Below are 18,421 nucleotides of genomic sequence, written 5' to 3'. Positions count from 1 at the left end.
AGACTCCTGTCTAACCTCATCTGTCAACCTGTCCATCACCAAAGCAAACAAAAAGGGGCTCGGAGCTGATCCTTGATGGAGACCCACCTCCACCTTGAACTATTCTGTCACACCTACAGCAGATCTCACCATGGTCTTACAGCTCTTATACATGTCCTGCACCACTCTAACATAATTCTCTGCCACTCCAGACTTCCTCATACAACACCACAGCTCCTCTCTCGGCACCCTGTTGTACGCTTTCTCTAAATCTACAAAGACACAATGCAACTCTTTATTACCTTCTCTGTACTTTTCCATCAGCATCCTCAAAGCAAATACTGCATCTGATGTATTCTCTTTCTAGGCATGAAACCATACTGCTGCTCACAAATGCTCACCTCTGCCCTTAACCTAGCTTCCACTACTCTTTCCCACAGCTTCATTGCATGACTCATTAGCTTTATACCTCTGTAATTTCCACAGCTCTGCACATCTCCCTTGTTCTTAAAAATTGGCAGCAATACACCTCTCCTCCATTCTTCTGGAATCCTCTCACTCTCCAAGATCTTGTTAAACGAACTAGTCAGAAACTCTACTGCCACCTCTCCCACACACTTCCATACCTCCACAGGTATGTCATCAGGACCAACAGCCTTTCCACTCTTCATCTTCTTCAACGCCCTTCTCACCTCACTTTTACTAATATTTGCTACTTCCTGCTTACAGTACCTGCTTCACATCCTGAATAAGACTGAGACGGGTGCAGAAAGAGGTGAAGTGTATTCTGTCTATGCCTTTCTCCCAACATTCTGCAACATTTAACTGCAATCTAGAGATGTAACGGTATTAAAACTTCATGGTATGGTAATACCTCAGTATGAATAGCACGGTACAGTATTTATTAACTCATTTACAGGAAAAACAAAACTAATGAAGTGACTAGAAGAAAGTGCAAGAAGTGTTAATTATACAGTATACATATCAATGGCATACAAATTAGCCATCCATCTGTAAACTTTGAAACAGGAACTTCAATTTTAATAACGAAAAGTTATTATGTAAAAAAAAGATCCAGTAATGCGAAAATAGCGGGTGCTGCTAAGGCGAAGGAAAAGAGATGGAAAGAGTAATTAATCATTACGGAGTACGCGGGTTTAAAATAGGATGTGTGCATTACTGGATCTGTAGCGACAACAGACCGCAAAGGATAATGGCCATGCCTGGGCTGATGGGAATTGTAGTTCCCGCTACCTCCGGTTTGCTCCATTAGCCTGAGCAAATTTTTCTCAATTATTGTTTTATCAGGTCATGCGACCATGGTAGTATCAGAAAAATTTGTTATTGCGGTATGACAGTATTTACAATACCGTTACATCCTTCCTCCAATCCCAATTAAGTTTTCCAAGCAGATCTGGCTTTAGTGATTTTTCAATCACTGAAAGAAAAAATAAAATTATATATTCTTGATAACACACCTCGCTGATACAGATTAAACTTAATCAGACTTTCCCATGGCTGCTTGGGAGGTAACGAGGGAAAATTGGAAAAACACTTGGATATAAAGTTGAGAACTACGAAAGAAATGCGCTGCAGGCTTCAAACTTTTAAACACTCTATCTTCATACAAATGATAAAAATCAGTGATGCCTTTGTCATGCCATAATGTAAATGCTGAATCTAGAAGTGATGGGGAAACAAATGGATTTTATACAATGGACCTATTGCTGACGCAGATCCAAATTTGAAGTCCCGTCTAAACTGATAACAAATCTTAAGCATATTAAGTACCACTGGGTTATCAGTGAGCGGGTTTGATTGTGTTTGAAGTACAAAATAGAGCTAATATACAGGAGGGTTTACAAGACAGTAACTGTAAGTTGCACCATGGGGATTCAGATGAGTTCATGCAAAAAAAGAATTTTTAATATGTGCAGCCCAGTAGTAAATTTAACAGTTCGGCAGAGCTAGTCCACCACTAAATCTACATCTCTGTAGTAAGGTCTTACGGATTCTAGGAGGTTTCCTAGCCCAAAGAAACGAGATAATAATTTTATCCAAGGAACCAAAAAAGTACTTAGGAAGAAATAAAGGAAGTGATTGAAAAAAAATAAGGAAATTTAGGAAGAATTTTAACTACATTGATTTTTTTCGGTTAAAGAAGGAGACAAATTGCTCCATCTCTAAATATCAAATTTTACATCAGAAATAAGAGAGGAGAAGTTGCATGAGAAATGTCAGATAGAGAACGAGTCACTGTAATAGCAAGATATTTAAAGCCTGAACAATTGAGGAATGTTTTAAAACTGCAAACAAGTATTCCCACTCAACCCTATCAAAAGCTTTCTCAGCATCCAGTGAAATTACAACCTCAGGAGATACAGATGTTTGTTTGGAGTAAATTACATTAAAAAGTGTACGAGTATTACCAGTCTGCTCCTCAGATATACCATGTGGTAATACATCCTCTAAAATGGGTTGCAATTACTTTAGCCAGCTCTTTCACATTAGCATTTAGCAATGACAATGGCCTTTATGATCCACACTGAAGGGAATCCTTTCCCTTTTTAAAAAGAAGAGCCTTTGAGGTTTGGTTAATAGTAGATGGTAATGAGCCCAGGTCTAAGGATTCATTAAACACAATTTTTTTTATAAAACTCAATTGGAAAACCGTCTGGGCCTGGAGCTTTATTAGACTGCATTGCCTTAATTGAAACTATGATTTCTTCAAGAGATAAAGGAGAGTCCAAGTCCCTTACAGATATCGTATCAATAACAATCGTCTTTAAGGCATTCAGATTTATAAAGGGAGGAGTAATATGATTTAAAAACTGTTTTGGTCTCAATATTTAGGTTGTGGTTTTAGGCCTAAGACAGTCTGTCGTTTTAGCTGATGTGCTAACAATCTACTTGATTTATCAACATATTCATAGTATTCAGTATTCATATTTTCTTTTGTTGAAAGAAGATCAAATTTTGTTTGTAAATCAATGCATTGCTTGTACAACTCCAGAGAAGGATTAGATGCATACAGTAAATATGGTTGATTTTGCTAAAAGCTGATGTAAAGTCATTGAGCCTGGTCCTGCGACTTCGATTTAGAAAAGCAGAGTATGAGATGATTTGGCCTTAAAGATAAGCCTTGAGAGCTTCCCATAATAACGAATAAGAAGTGGACTCAAGATGGTTAAACAACAAGAATTCATCAATAGTGTTAGAAATAAATGTACAAAACTCTTTGTCTGCTAAAAGAAGTGAATTAAACCACCAAGAAGATGGGGTCTATTTATGCGTTGATAATTGGATCCAGTAATGAGGGAGCATGGTCAGAAATCACATTACTTAAATAATCTGAAGAAACAACAGAAGGATTATGTGCACCTGAGGAAAAAAATTATCTACAGGATTACAGAAGTTCCATGTGTCTCCAAGGCCATTCAAAAAATATTCTAGACATGGCAGACTGGGACACATAGCGAGAACTAGAGCAGTCCAAAACTGGATCAGAAACACAGTTTAAATCTCCCAAAAATGGTCAGGTGGGTGTTTAAGCAGGGAAGGCTACTAAGTAATTTATTAAGTTTAAAGTGTGCCTGCAACAATAAGATACCTGACATTTCGGTCAGCAATTATATGGTAAGGTGAAAACTGTATCTTTTTGTTTACTATTATGGCCACACCCCATGACTATATCAAGACAAAAACACTAACTTTGCTAAATAAGAAGCTTGTATAGCCAGAGGTAACATCAGAAAATGTTGCTTTTTGAAAAGGAGAAAAGAAAACCACTATTCATCAATAAAACAGAATTAAAGTTAAATATATGAAGAACTATTTAAATCACTACGAGTGCAGTTCATACAAATTGTAGTCTTTTGTCTCATCAGCCGAAAGAAAATCTTTCCCTACACCAGGTAGGTTATCCTCAGCCGTGCTGGATAAAACAGACCATTAGCACACGCCCTCATTAAAAGAAGCACAATTCAATTCAATTCAATTCAATTTTATTTGTATAGCGCTTTTAGCAATTTTCATTGCCGCAAAGCAGCTTTACACAGTCAAAAGAATTATTTAAGCTTTTGCAATTTTTGCTGTGTGGTCAGAATAAAACAGAAATACTAAATTCCTTCATTTTAATCTGCCTTGACTCTCTGGCACGCTGTAAAACATCAAGTTATTCACTATATTAGTGAAATCTGGCCACAACGGCTCGAGGTCGTTCACCAGGTCTTGGTACAGGCTGTAGAGTGCGGTGAGATCTGTCTAAAGTCGGCTCCTTCTCCAGGCTGAGCGCCTCTTTAAGCAACGCAGCGATGCTAGAGGTAGTGCAGCTGTTAGGACCCTCAGGAACAACAATAATGTGAATATTATTACGCTGTGGTCTGGCGTCCAAATCGTCGCATTTGTTATCCAGTTTAACTAAATTTGCAGTAAGACGTTACTCTGCATTGCTGTAATATCATCTGTACAATTAGAAACGGAGCTCCATCTCACCTACGGTACCCTTTAGCACAGACAGTCCGGCATCGATGGCGGCCTTATCAATAGCCAGTTGTGTCCGCAATTTCGTTCCTCAATTAGGACAATATCTCGAGCTTCAGCGCACCCGTGTCAATCACACAGAGTGTCTGGTGAACCTGGGGTCAGCGTGCAGTGGCATCATGCGAAGGTGAGGCCGTGACCTATGGATTAGGTCTTAGTTGTGACTGCATTGGTTTAGTGTTTTTAGCGTTTCTATACTGTAGGTTTTAGTGTTTTTACTGGACACTTATTCAGTTCATTTAAATTTTCAATTAAATTCAATTTTATTTATATAGTGTTTGAAACAATGGGCATTGTCTCAAAGCAGCTTCATAAAATCAAAAGAAAACGATGGAAATGTGTATGAAATGTGAGAAGATTTTGTACGGATCATAATGCTCAGATAGTCCTTTTTGAGCAAGGGATTCAGAGAGCTTCTGCACAAAAACCAATTTAATGTCCCCATACTGTTGGTATGTGAACAAATAGAAAAAATCAAACATCCTAGTGTATTACAACAGTTTGTCAAACGGCCAAAAGGAACTGATATGCAACTGGACCTAACTGATCGTGAACAAACAATCTCTCTCTCTCTCTCTCTCTCTCTCTCTCACTCTCTCTCTCTCTCTCTCTCTCTCTCTCTCACTCACTTCCACACACACACACCCCACCTCCCGTTATTCAGATGCGAACATTTAACAAGCCTTTGCCTTATATATATATATATATATATATATATATATATATATATATATATATATATATATACACTGTGTATGTATATAAACTTTTGTTTGCAAGCAGCTTGATTGAGGAGTAGTTTAGTGTGTATGTGTAAGCAGAAGCAGTACAGTAATGCTGCAGCTGTAAAAGCAGGGAGAAGAGCCAAAGGTCAGTGAGTGGAGGAGGGATCAGTTACAGGAAAAGGACGTGAGTGCTAACTTATTAATGTATTGCTTGTTTTGTGCTTATTAACAAGGTATAATGTCATTTGATATTATATTTATAGCACAATAATGACTGGAATATTGAATAAAGTGTTAATAATAAACTTGGCACCGCTACAGACCTGCACTCCTGTTTAAAGAATGTTGGATGGCTGCCAGTGGGTCACATTATGGATATACAGCAGAACTCTTTGCCTAACTGTTTTTTGTTTTTTTTTAGCAAGCCAAAGTTGTTCATGTCGGCCAGAGCCAATAAAGTACCAAATATGTGTATATGTGAGCACCATAGATATTCATTCATCTATCGAGTGTGTGAATCTTTTCATGTTTGTGCTAAAGGCTACATACAGTATGACAAATGTCGTAAACAGTTACCCACCCAGATTTAATAATCTACTGTAAAATAATCTCCTAATGCGCTACTGTCTCAATGTAAACAAACACCTGCACCAATAGATATTAATTAGAAAAGATAAAGTGAATATTTTGACTGGGATTAGTTCATATTTTCACTTTGGCTGAAATAACAGCGCTGAAGTGGTATAAGTGAATTTTTTTAACACGCTGGAGTGGTTTTAAGACAAAACTTCATCTTTATCCTTTGATCTACTTTTTCCATTTCTCATCTGTGATTCACTCTCCGATTACCGAACAGGGAGTGTATTTGTCTGAGCACCAAAGAAGGACAACTTAGTGTAAACAAGGCGTAAGATACTCAACCTTACAGAATGGGATTTCTTTGTATTAATAAGTTAGACAGAGAGTTCTGCTGTACAGAGAGACGCACAGACATGGACGTGGGCTTCAACCTCAAATAATAATAAATATTATTATTATTATAATATATAATAAAGATCAGCAGATTATTTTTAGCTTTAACCTATTAACTCTTTCTACAAACTCTTTTCTCGACAACGCAGATACAGTACTTATGCTCGTAATGCTATCAATTTAAAATTAGTTTTACGTTTGTGTTAATAACTCCTTTTGAGTGAACAACTAATTAAAACAGTTTACTTGATTGTGTTTCAGAAAAAGATGGCAGGTCAGACCAAGAGCCTGAGTCTGGGAGATGATTACTCCAGATACCTGAAATCATTCGAGGTGTTCCTGGAGCGTTCGTCTGAACAACAAAGTATGACGGACTTCATCCATAATACACTTCCGGACATCCTGACTACGTATATGTAGTAATCACACACACACATACACACACACACACACATTGTAATAAATCAATCACATGCTGCTCTCCAATCTGCCAACTTGTTTTAAAAGATATGTACAGTATAGTACCTGTGTGTGTGTATTATGTGTGCAGTTCTCATTCCCAATCTTTTATTTTTTATCTTAGCAACAAATGGACAATTATTCACTTGTTTTCTGTTTTAGTGTGTGCCTTTAAAATAATAAGTGACAATCCAAAAGCCTCAAAGTGTGTCATTTCTTCAGTTACCAGTTTATGACTTTAGTTGCCTGTGTATACAGTTTGGGTTGTCGATAAGTGTAGTTTGGGTAAAAGTATAAATATTTATAGTATTTAGGGCTGAAACGATTCTTTGAATAACTCAAGTAATTCAATTACAAAAAAATGATCGAGGCAAAATCTTTTGCCTTGAAACTTCTTTTAATTAATTTTAAAAGCTTGTGTTATGCTTTTGCACAATTATTTGTTTGGCGTGACACAGCAAGCCGCCACTAAACACCGACGAAGAAGAAGCGCTTACGTCACCCACAAAGCGGAAGGAGACGCAAACAGTTAGTTGTGTATTGATTTGATGGAGCGTTCTGTTACGGGCTGCAAAATGAAAAGGAGCGATAAAAATATCAGCGAGCCAAGAGAAGAAGAAAGCAGCAAGAGAGAACAATAAAAATTGTCAAAATATATCAAATATATTATTACTATTATAATTAACCCTAGGCACGTGACAAATTAATACACAAAAATTAAGACACAATTATAAAAATAATAATACAAATTCTCATATAATGTTTATTTAGTGGCACATTTATTTTGCAATGGTTTGCCATGTAATACAAAAATGTTTACACCCAATAAATATTGTTTATTATGAAAAATTACATAAAATGATTTTCATTATGAAATAAGCAATATAAAAATATACATGTTGTATATGAAAGAAATATATAATTTATCTATTTTTCCCCATATGACACGTTTTTTTTATATTGCTTATTTTATACTAATTCATTTGGTGTAATTTGCAAATCCTAAACCTATGAATTTCTGTTCTAATATAATATTTGATATAGATTATGAAGGGGGGGGGGGGGACAATCCGTGGCAGGGAGGCATTTTAGTGCATAACAGTGTGCCTTAGAGTTTTTTTTACTTAAAGTCATCCTTTTTTTAGTTTTTGCATCTGAGAAAAGGCTTTAAAATAAGAATGTATGACACTGTAATGCACTTTTGTATTGTGAATAATGACAGTGTTTATTTTTGATAAAATGCTTTATGCATTTAAAAAATAAAAGTAGATTTTTCTAAAAGAAAACCAATTAATCTTTCTTTCTCTTATATATTTTACATTGCTGTTTAATTAAGCAAAATTACATTTTATCTGATTAATTAATTAATCTATTAAATTTTTGGTAGAATACTCAATTACTAAAATATTCGATAGCTAAAGCCCTAATAGTATGATATCCTAGCATAGCATTCTGATCATCTTTCTCTTTCTCTCTCAGTGTTGGGGCAGGAAAGTCCACTCTGAACGTGATGGGATTGGGAAGTGGATCAGGTATATATAAAATAAGATATGCCTTTATTCATCAGTGGGGAACTTTTATGTTACAGCAGCAAAAATTCTTTTTTACAAATATAAGGTAAAGACTGTATAGTGTATAAATACAAAAGAAAAGAAAGAAACAATACAATAGTTACACTTTCAAACAAATTGCACATAAATAATATTGCACAGTTTCAAATTGTGTTATTGACCAGTTGCAGTTATAATATTGTAGCGTTTTTACGCCGGGAAGAATGCTGGAGAGACGAGTGAGCTTATTTGCTACCCAATGCAATGGCTGGGAGTACTTTATTCAGCACACAGCAGGTATGGCATGAGCAGCACCTTCACTCAGGAGCCTACATCCAATACAGCACTAGCATGAACTGGAGCACATTTCACACGTCACACACCCCTCACACAAACAGGGCCGAAGCCACCAACCCAAACACCTTTCCCCAACATGGTGAACACACACCGACATCCCCGCAAGGCATGCTGGTCGTCAGCCGCCGCCCCGCCCACGCCACACTGCCCCCACCCGAGCTGTGACCGTCCCTGGTCACCATGAAGAACTCCGTTTCGGAGGCGTGGAGGCGGTCGGCGCTGGCGGTGGGAACGCCGGCGTCCTTTGGCAGGTGAGGGGTGAACGCGAATGTAGTCCTGAGGCGGGCCGGCCTCCAGAGTTCGATGGTTACCGGGCGTGCGGCTGTGGAGGCGCAAGACAGTCCCGGTGGGGCAAAACTCGTGCCCGCCCTGCCAACCGCACCCGGTAGATGACATCGGAGAGCCGAGCTGGCTGTGAGTGTCCACGCCCATTCGCCCCTTCTGCCTGGCGATGAGCGGTTCACAGTTCCACAACCCGTGGGAAACAGTGGAGCCGGTGTCCACGAGCGCCCGCAGTAAGACGCCGTCCGGCACCCAGTCGATGTAAAGCCCCGCGGGGCTCCCTAACCGTCCACCCGGCGCTAGTTGAGCGGCTGCTGGTGTACGCTGTTCCTCAGGCCTGAGAACGTTGAAGCGGTAGTCCGGCTGTCCATCAGGCCTGAGAACGTTGCAGGGGTAGTCCGGCGGTCCCTGGCCTCGGCGTCGTCGCGGAATCTTGGAAGCGGTGTCGAGGCCTAGCCGCGACGGGTAGCCCTGTCCCCGGCTAGGTTCACCTACCAAGCGCCACTGAGCTGCGGGCGGTCGCTCGGCTCTTTTGCCGTGATGTGCCGCCATTATGGGCTCAGCGCGCTCGACCTCGCACAGCGCCTCCTTACGGTGACCCGCGCCGTCGCCTCGCCGCGAAACGTCGGAGAGCTGCACGTTGCCTAGCCGCGACGGGTAGCCCTGTCCCCGGCTAGGTTCACGAACCAAGAGCCACTGAGCTGCGGGCGGTCGCTCGGCTCTTCCGCCGCGATGTGCCGCCGATATGGGCTCAGCGCGCTCGGCCTCGCGCAGCGGCAGGTCGCTTTGCCGGCTAACGGCGCACGGAGCTGTATCATGCTCCGGCGCTTGCGCAGTGCCAGCCTCCGCCCCGAGATCCAGCGCCGGGATTTTCTGCTTCCCGCTCCGCGTTGGTTGACGTGGTGTGCTCGCGCTAGCTCCGCCAGGAAAACGCTTCTTCTGGGCGAGTAGTCGCTCCGCTACTCGGCGGCCCGCTTGGATTTTTTGTAGGTCCTCCTTTGTGCGCTCGAACCCGTGACTCTCCATCCCACTTCTGACACCAATGTAGCGTTTTTACGCCGGGAAGAATGCTGGAGAGACGAGTGAGCTTATTTGCTACCCAATGCAATGGTTGGGAGTACTTTATTCAGCACACAGCAGGTATGGCATGAGCAGCACCTTCACTCAGGAGCCTACATCCAATACAGCACTAGCATGAACTGGAGCACATTTCACACGTCACACACCCCTCACACAAACAGGGCCGAAGCCACCAACCCAAACACCTTTCCCCAACATGGTGAACACACACCGACATCCCCGCAAGGCATGCTGGTCGTCAGCTGCCGCCCCGCCCACGCCACAATATGTTATATCAATAACGGTGTGCATTATGGTGACTGCACTTGGAGCAGCTCTGATTCCTCTGTAAATTTGCAGATTTTCTTTTAAACCTGATCATTTCTGTAGACAAAGTGTTACTGGAGACTTTAATATTCATTTTGAGAATCCAGAAGACCCTCTGAGAACAGCGTTTATGTCCATTAGGGACTCAGTAGGAGTAAATCAGTGTGTAGTACAGTAGGACCCACTAATAAAGCAGGTCACACTTTAGACTTAATATTATCCTTCAGAATAAGTATACTGTAAGAAATATAACCACAATTTCACAGTCTGAAGTTATCTCAGATCACTGTCTTGTCTTAATTAGTGTGTTATAGAAATAATGTACGCACCGCTTTAAACATACAGTACATTCACATCAAATACCACACAGGGCTTTATCAATAATCTCCCAGCATCATCAACTTTGGATCGCCATCTGATCGCCATATGGATCGCGCTCACTGGCATAATAACCACACACACTTAAAAAAAAAAAAACACTTGAAAATTAGAACGTAAAATGGTCTTAAACTAAATTGTTAGTTTTCCAAATAGCATGGAAAGAGAGAATCCTCTCAGTGCTGCTAGTGCTGCTACTTTTATTGAAAATAACAAAAACAATTTTTTTATTTAATCTCGTAGCTAAATTAACTATAAACCAGACCACTGCAGAAATCTCCACAACAACAAGATACAGAAGTGAGGACTTATATTGGGCAAAAAATTCAGGCTTTGAAACCAGACAATTTAAGTGACACAGATGATAAACTAACCACATCACATCAGAACCTAGAATACTTTACTCCCCTTGAAGAGAGTGAACTAATTTCACTAATTCCTACTTCAAAATCGGTACCAGACCTAAATGTAAACGTAAATGTAGATGGCTGAGGCCACCACACTCAATACAGACTTAAAAAAAGGTGTTCAGTAGTGCTCCATACACTTCAAATGACCTTAGTCTCTGCTCAGTCCTTTTCTATAAATTGCATTTGTGTTGTCTGTCTAGTCCAGTTTGCTGTTCAGATGAACACCCAGGTATTTATAAGAGATTCAGATCACTCACCCTCTTCTGGTCACCCTCGGCCTGAGAACTGGAACTACAGTTTTCAGCTACTCAGTGTTTCCTGATTTAAAAACTGTCTTTCTCTCTTTAAGGAGAGTCTTTATATCTGGGTTAATCCTTGGCTTTTTGTTGGGAAAACACCATACGGTCCTCATGGTTACAGTATTCTCCACACAGAAATCAAATCTGATATATTGCCTTTTACATCATTATATACCAATGAGCCATCTCATTAAAACCACCCTGATTTGGGGGTGTGATGTGATGTCTTGTACCAGGATGTTGGCAGAGGATCCTTTGGGTGCTGTGGGTTGTGGGGACAGGGCCTTCATGGATCAGACTTGTTTGTCCGACACATCCCATGAATGCTCGATTGGATTGGGACCTGGGCAGTTTTGAGGCCTCGTCAGTTTCCTTGGGCTCTTTGCCTGCTGGGCCCCCTGCATGGTGCGCTGTGGTGCACTGGCTGTTCTGGTGCTATTTTGTCATGGCCAGCAACGACCTTTTGTTAGCAATTTGTCAGCAATTATTGTCATTGTTTTTTCATCTTGTCACCAGGGGGTGTGAATATTAATGTTGGCTGATCAGTGTATGTATAAATATGTATTTATAACCATGTGACACACACACCCCCGGGCAGGTAAGATCGATCTGGAAATCCTCTCTCAGCTGCACACTAAGTATCCTGAGGCCAGCATGGAGAACGAGGTGGTGGAACCCAGCGGAGACATGTTGCATAAATATAAAGGTTACACACTCGCACCTCTGATTTACCCAAGTTATTATGTGTCAAACATTTACAAGTGTGTATAGGTCTATGGAGCTTGTGTAGGGGTAAGGGTAAATACCTAAAATAAAATAATTCAAAAAAATTCCTGTAGGGTTTGGGGTGTATTTTATAGGGTTTATATTATTTAGGTTTAGATTGTATGGTATACAATCTACATACAGAAACAGGATATGCTGTAGGGTATATGCTGTAGAGCTCAGGATTTATGTTAAAAGGATGCTTTATTAAGGGTATAGAGGTATAGAGTGTAAATTCTACATAATTTATACACAAGTGATTTTTCCTTCAGAATAAAAGTTTGTGAACAGGTGTTTATTAGATGTTCTGTATCTGTATTTTCATGTGAACATAAGCATCATGTTTCCTTTCTTTCTTTCTCCTGACACACACACACACACACACACACACACATATCTGTTCAGATTTAGTATCAAAGATGCCGGGCCTCGATCACATCACCTTCAGGTGGAATCAGATGACAGCGTCCGAGTTTGAGAGCGACTGGAAGCAGAGAAACACTGACAAGACGCTGGACTTCATCCACATGATTCAGGTTCGTACTTTAACACACTGACCATTAGGGCTGCAACTAACGATTATTTTAATAATCGATTAATCTGTCGATTATTTTTCCGATTAATTGATGAATCTGATTTTCTTTTGAAACACAAAAAACAAGAGAAGGATTCATTTCCGACCCTTTATTTAAAAACAGAACTAAAATCTTTAGAAAGTGCACGAACATGTTGCTCCTTGAGCTGTTATAATAATAATAATAATAATAATAATAATATAAAATAAAAATAGACTAAAACAAAAAAAACATACACATGTATGCTTTAAATCTGCCAAATATATACAGTGGAAGCTTGGATTACGAGCATAATTCGTCCCAGAAGCCGGCTCGTATTTCAAAACACTTGTAAACCAAATTAAATTTTCCCATAGGAAATAATCGAAACTCAAAATATTCATTCCACAGCCCAAAAAGGTAAATTCATAAAAATTATTAATACAAAATATTAAGTAAAAATGAAACAAATTAACCTGCACTTTATCTTTAAAAAGAATCGCGACAGAGCAGTGTTTCTGTGTAGAGCAGAGAGAAAGAGTGTGTGTGTGTATGTGTGTATGTGTGTGTGTGTGTGTGTGTGTGTGTGTCCAATGACACTGTGCACACAGACACACACACAGCAGGCAAAGAGCAGGCTAAGCCTTGAGCAAAGAGAGAAAATGGATTTTTAACATTTCTAATGATTTGCTTTTGTATATTATATAGTATATATATTAATTAATTAATTAAAGTTAATATTAGTTTATCTGTAATAACAATTTATCCAAAAGGATAAACTGTTTCATAGACATTCTACAATATAAAATGTTACTATTACAATATACAAAACATGATGCATTGGCTTGCAATTGGAGGCATACAAATGTTGGCAAATTGCTGTGGTCTAAAAGGAAGAAAACACTGAAAAGTACTGATAATATTTGAAAAGTTTGGCAGCAAAATGAGAACTCAAAAATCAGTCTGAATTTTGTGTGATTTTGCATAAAAGCTATAATTCCACCTAACACAGTTTTGTCACAGTTTGGAGCAAGAGGGGACAAAAGGGATGTGTCCATTTTGATGGTAAAACAAAAAAGGGCACTAGAAACTACCCTCATTACATGGATTATAGCTTTAATAAGCATTTAACATGCTGTTTGTTTCAGCTTATCCAAATAATGTCTTATTTTATGGATGCTATGTGACACATACCTGCTGCAGTGACTGCAATAGCAGTAACAGAGTGAAAATGTCCTTTACTTGGCTTTAACATTCTAAAAAATCGATCTAGTTCACTCACACCAGGCTCTGTATCACATAACTCGCCATTCCACTGTATTGATCATGTGACGGAAATAAGCGATGCATTATTTAAAATGCATTGGCTTTTAACTAAAAATGCACAAATACATACTGTATGTTTCATGTTTTATCTAAAACATGGAAGTTTAAAACTCCTAAAATAATCTTAAAATATAATAAACATTTGGCAAAATGAGTAAACGTCTAAAAATGGTCTAATAATGATATGTTAATTTCCAGTCCATGTGTATTTCCTAAAACATAATTTTTTTGTAATAGTTAGACAACCATTCTAATGTTCATGTCACTCCACAGATGCTGTACTATGTAAATGATCCAGAGGCAACGATTTCCTTCTTTCGAAGTTTACTACACAAAGATGGCAAACTTCTCATAATCCTGGTCTCAGGTAAACACATGAGCACATACACACAATTATTATTATTATTTTTTTTTTAACAGATTCAACTAAAATGGCAGGGATTTTAGAGTTGGCCTGCTAAGGTGAGAATTTTGCTTATTGATGCTGGTTATGGAGAAGCTCAGTCTGCTTATGTATATAGCAGTGTAGATTCTGACTCAGTCACAGCTTTAATCTAAGCATAATGTCCTAGAAATTGTTCCAGGTCATTACACACTAGCAGTTATGGGTGATTGACTGAATAAGCCGACATTACTTGTAAGTCATGTCTACTACAGCACTCTTATTGTGTTGTTGGAAAAATGTCCAATCTGACAACAGTTAAATATTTGTAGTTCATGCCCACAGTTCTGGAGCTTTAATCATACATACTCTGTTCAAATGCCCCTTTATCTAATTAGATCAATCAAGTGTGTTAAAGCAGAGAAATAAAAGGGAGAGAAGCTGAGAAAATGTCTGCTTTCTGTTATTGTTTCCCAGGACAGGGAGGGTGGAGCAAGTTATGGAAGACCTACCAAGCTCAGCTTTGCAAGCCCGGCATCAGTCAGTCCCTCACTGCTAGCGATGTCAAGGACTTCCTCAATACTAATGGAATCCCCTACCTGAGCTACACCCTCCCGTCTCAGATGGACATCACTGATTGTTTCACAACTGGAGATGAGAAAGGAGAGCTTTTGCTGGACTTCCTGACTGAGGTGATGGAGTTCAGAAAAAATGCTTCTCCAGAGCTGAAGGCTGGAGTGCTGGAGCTCCTCAGACACCCCGAGTGCAGCCAAGAGGTGGACGGCAGGGTCATATTCAACAACAACCTTGAGGCCTTAGTGCTCAACCCATAGTGCTAAAGATTTTTGTTAAATGAATCTGTCCCTTGCTGACTGATGTTAGTTGTAATTGCTTTTAACTTGTTTATCCAACAATAAATATGGAATGATTGGCCTACAAAGATGAGAAGGCAATAACATCTTTATGTGCAGAACCTAATGGAACTGAATCATCTTTATTACCAAATATAGCAGTTAATGGACATGGCTTCAATTGTACCCCAAGTATAGTGGACATAAGATTGAAAAAACCTGTCCAAAAGTAGTGCAAGTTTGGGCACAAAAAGAACTTTGGAAGAAAGCTTAAATTACAGGGAGAGGCGTGGCACCTGTCACATTTATTCTCAACATCAGGAAATATTTCAGCTCCATTAGCATTGATTTAAAATAATGGATTTTGCAAAATCTGAAACTGAATAAGACGGGTGCAGGATGAGCTGGAGTGTATTCTGTCTATGACAACAATGTTCTCCCAACATTCTTCACTCAACTGCAATCCCAATTAATTTTTCCAAGCAGATCTGGTTCTAGTGATTTTACAATCACTCATAAATTATATATTCTTGATATCACATCTCGCTGAAGAGTAAATGTAATTAGACTTTCCCATGGCTGCTTGGGAGGTAAGGAAGGAAATTGGGAAAACACTTGGATATAAAGTTGAACACTCTATCTCCATACAAATGATAAAAATCAGTGATGCCTTTCTCATGCCATAATGTAAATGCTGAATCTAGAAGTGACGTGGAAACAAATGGTTTTTATACAATGGACCCATTGCTGATGCAGATCCAAATTTGAAGTGCCGTCTAAACTGATACCAAATCTTAGGCATATGAAGGACCACTGGGTTTTTAGTTAGCGGGTTTGATTGTGTTTGAAGTGCAAAGTAGAGCTAATATACACGAGGGTTTACAAGACAGTAGCTATAAGTTGCACCATGGGGATTCAGATGAGTTCATGCAAAAACAATTTTTTTTAATATGTGCAGCCTAGTAGTAAATTTAACAGTTCGGCAGAGCTAGTCCACCACTAAATCTACATCTCTGTAGTAAGGTCTTACGGATTCTAGGAGGTTTCCTAGCCCAAAGAAAAAGAGATTATAATTTTATTCAAGGAACCAAAAAAGTACTTAGGAAGAAATAAAGGAAGTGTTTGAAAAAAAATAAGGAAATTTAGAAAGAATTTTAACTACATTGATTTTTTCGGTTAAAGAAGGAGACAAATTGCTTCATCTCTGAATATCAGATTTTACATCATCACATTTTTTTCAGCATCCAGTGAAATTACAACCTCAGGAGATACAGATGTTTGTTTGGAGTAAATTACATTAAAAAGTGTACGAGTATTACCGGTCTCAGATATACCATGTGGTAATACATCCTCTAAATGGGATGCAATTACTTTAGCCAGCTCTTTCACATTAGCATTTAGCAATGATAATGGCCTTTATGATCCACACTGAAGGGAATCCTTTCCTTAAGAAGAAGAACAATTGAGGTTTGGTTAAAAGTAGATGGTAATGAGCCCGGGTCTAAGGATTTATTGAACACACCAAGAAGCAATGGTTCCAAATTATCTATAAACTTTTTCTTTATAAAACTCAATTGAAAAACCGTCTGGGCCTGGAGCTTTATTAGACTGCATTGCCTTAATTGAAACTATGATTTTTTTCAAGAGATAAAGGAGAGTCCAAGTCCCTTACAGATATTGTATCAATAACAATCGTCTTTAAGACATTCAGATTTATAAAGGGAGGAGTAATATGATTTAAAAAACTGTTTTGATCTCTATGGGATCAGTAGTTACAATATTTAAGTCTGTCGTTTTAGCTGATGTGCTAACAATCTACTTGATTTATCAACATATTCATAGTATTCAGTATTCATATTTTCTTTTGTTGAAAGAAGATCAAATTTTGTTTGTAAATCAATGCATTGCTTGTACAACTCCAGAGAAGGATTAGATGCATACAGTAAATATGGTCGATTTTGCTAAAAGCTGATGTAAGGTCATTGAGCCTGGTCCTGCGACTTCGATTTAGAAAAGCAGAGTATGAGATGATTTGGCCTCAAAGATAAGCCTTGAGAGCTTCCCATAATAACGAATAAGAAGTGGACTTAAGATGGTTAAACAACAAGAATTCATCAATAGTGTTAGAAATGAATGTACAAAACTCTTTGTCTGCTAAAAGAAGTGAATTAAACCACCAAGAAGATGGGGTCTATTTATGCGTTGATAATTGGATATCCAGTGATGAGGGAGCATGGTCATTACTTAAATAATCTGAAGAAACAACAGATAGATTAAGATGACTGTCAATTAAAAAAGGATCAGTTCTAAAATATGATGGTGCACCTGAGAAAAATATGAAATTTTTTATTTACAGGATTACGGAACCACCATGGTCTACAGGCCATGCTGTGACATGAATAAAAAAAAAAAATTAGGCCTGGCAGACTGCGAGAGCTAGAGCAATCCAAAACTGGATCAAATGCACAGTTTAAATCTCCCCCAAAGTGATCAAGAGGTTGGGAAAAACAGAAATACTAAATTCCTTTATTTTAATCTGCCTTGACTCTCTGGCACGCTGTAAAACATCAAGGCATTCACTGTATTAGTGAAATCTGGCCACAACGGCTCGAGGTCGTTCACCAGGTCTTGGTACAGGCTGTAGAGTGCGGTGAGATCTGTCTAAAGTCGGCTCCTTCTCCAGGCTGAGCGCCTCTTTAAGCAACGCAGCGATGCTAGAGGTAGTGCAGCTGTTAGGACCCTCAGGAACAACGATAATGTAAATATTATTACGCTGTGATCCGGCGTCCAACTCGTCACATTTGTTATCCAGTTTAACTAAATCTGCAGTAAGACGTTGTATCTTACTCTGCATTGCTGTAATGTCATCGGTACAATCAGAAACCGAGCTCCATCTCACCTACGGTACCCTTTAGCACAGACAGTCCGGCATCGATGGCGGCCTTATCAATAGCCAGTTGTGTCTTTACAGCCTGTAATTCCAATTTAATTGTGGACAAGTCACCCCTTAATGCAGCAAATAGTTTCCCCTTAAAAATATCTGCAACTTCAGCGCACCCGTGTCAATCACACGGAGTGTCTGGTGAACCTGGGGTCAGCGCGCAGTGGCATCATGCGAAGGTGAGGCCGTGACCTATGGATTGGGCCTCAGTTGTGACTGCGTTGGTTTAGTGTTTTTAGCGTTTCTATACTGTAGGTTTTAGT

General features: G+C 39.1%; 1 protein-coding gene across 4 annotated transcripts; it reads left to right on the top strand.

Annotated features, from left to right (window-relative positions):
- Positions 1–5,350: 5,350 nt before the first annotated feature.
- On the top strand, positions 5,351–15,306 carry LOC128524280 (histamine N-methyltransferase-like). Of its 4 annotated transcripts, none has more exons than XM_053496774.1 (7): positions 5,351–5,430; positions 6,480–6,628; positions 8,157–8,209; positions 11,938–12,045; positions 12,510–12,640; positions 14,258–14,351; positions 14,844–15,306. In XM_053496774.1, exons 2-7 carry the CDS (start codon positions 6,486–6,488, stop codon positions 15,197–15,199), a joined length of 885 nt encoding a protein of 294 aa, XP_053352749.1. In that variant the 5' UTR covers positions 5,351–5,430; positions 6,480–6,485; the 3' UTR covers positions 15,200–15,306. The 4 variants fall into 4 exon arrangements, with proteins under 4 accessions (XP_053352749.1, XP_053352748.1, XP_053352747.1 ...); XM_053496773.1 differs by having other exon boundaries at positions 6,480–6,634; XM_053496772.1 differs by having other exon boundaries at positions 6,480–6,637.
- The last annotated feature ends 3,115 nt before the right edge of the window (positions 15,307–18,421 follow it).

This window comes from Clarias gariepinus, chromosome 5 (assembly GCF_024256425.1).
Source record: "Clarias gariepinus isolate MV-2021 ecotype Netherlands chromosome 5, CGAR_prim_01v2, whole genome shotgun sequence".
NCBI lineage: Eukaryota > Metazoa > Chordata > Actinopteri > Siluriformes > Clariidae > Clarias > Clarias gariepinus.
Note: the sequence above shows the minus strand (reverse complement) of the source record. Positions and strands in the feature narration are given on the sequence as shown.

What these genes read in the sequence shown, in the direction of transcription:
- LOC128524280 (XM_053496772.1), top strand. Translation starts at nt 6,486, where the DNA reads ATGGCAGGTCAGACCAAGAGCCTGAGTCTGGGAGATGATTACTCCAGA. An exon ending in ATCCTGACTACGTATATGTA is followed by an intron (nt 6,638 to 8,156) that starts GTAATCACACAC and finishes TTTCTCTCTCAG; the next exon opens with TGTTGGGGCAGGAAAGTCCA. An exon ending in ACTTCATCCACATGATTCAG is followed by an intron (nt 12,641 to 14,257) that starts GTTCGTACTTTA and finishes GTCACTCCACAG; the next exon opens with ATGCTGTACTATGTAAATGA.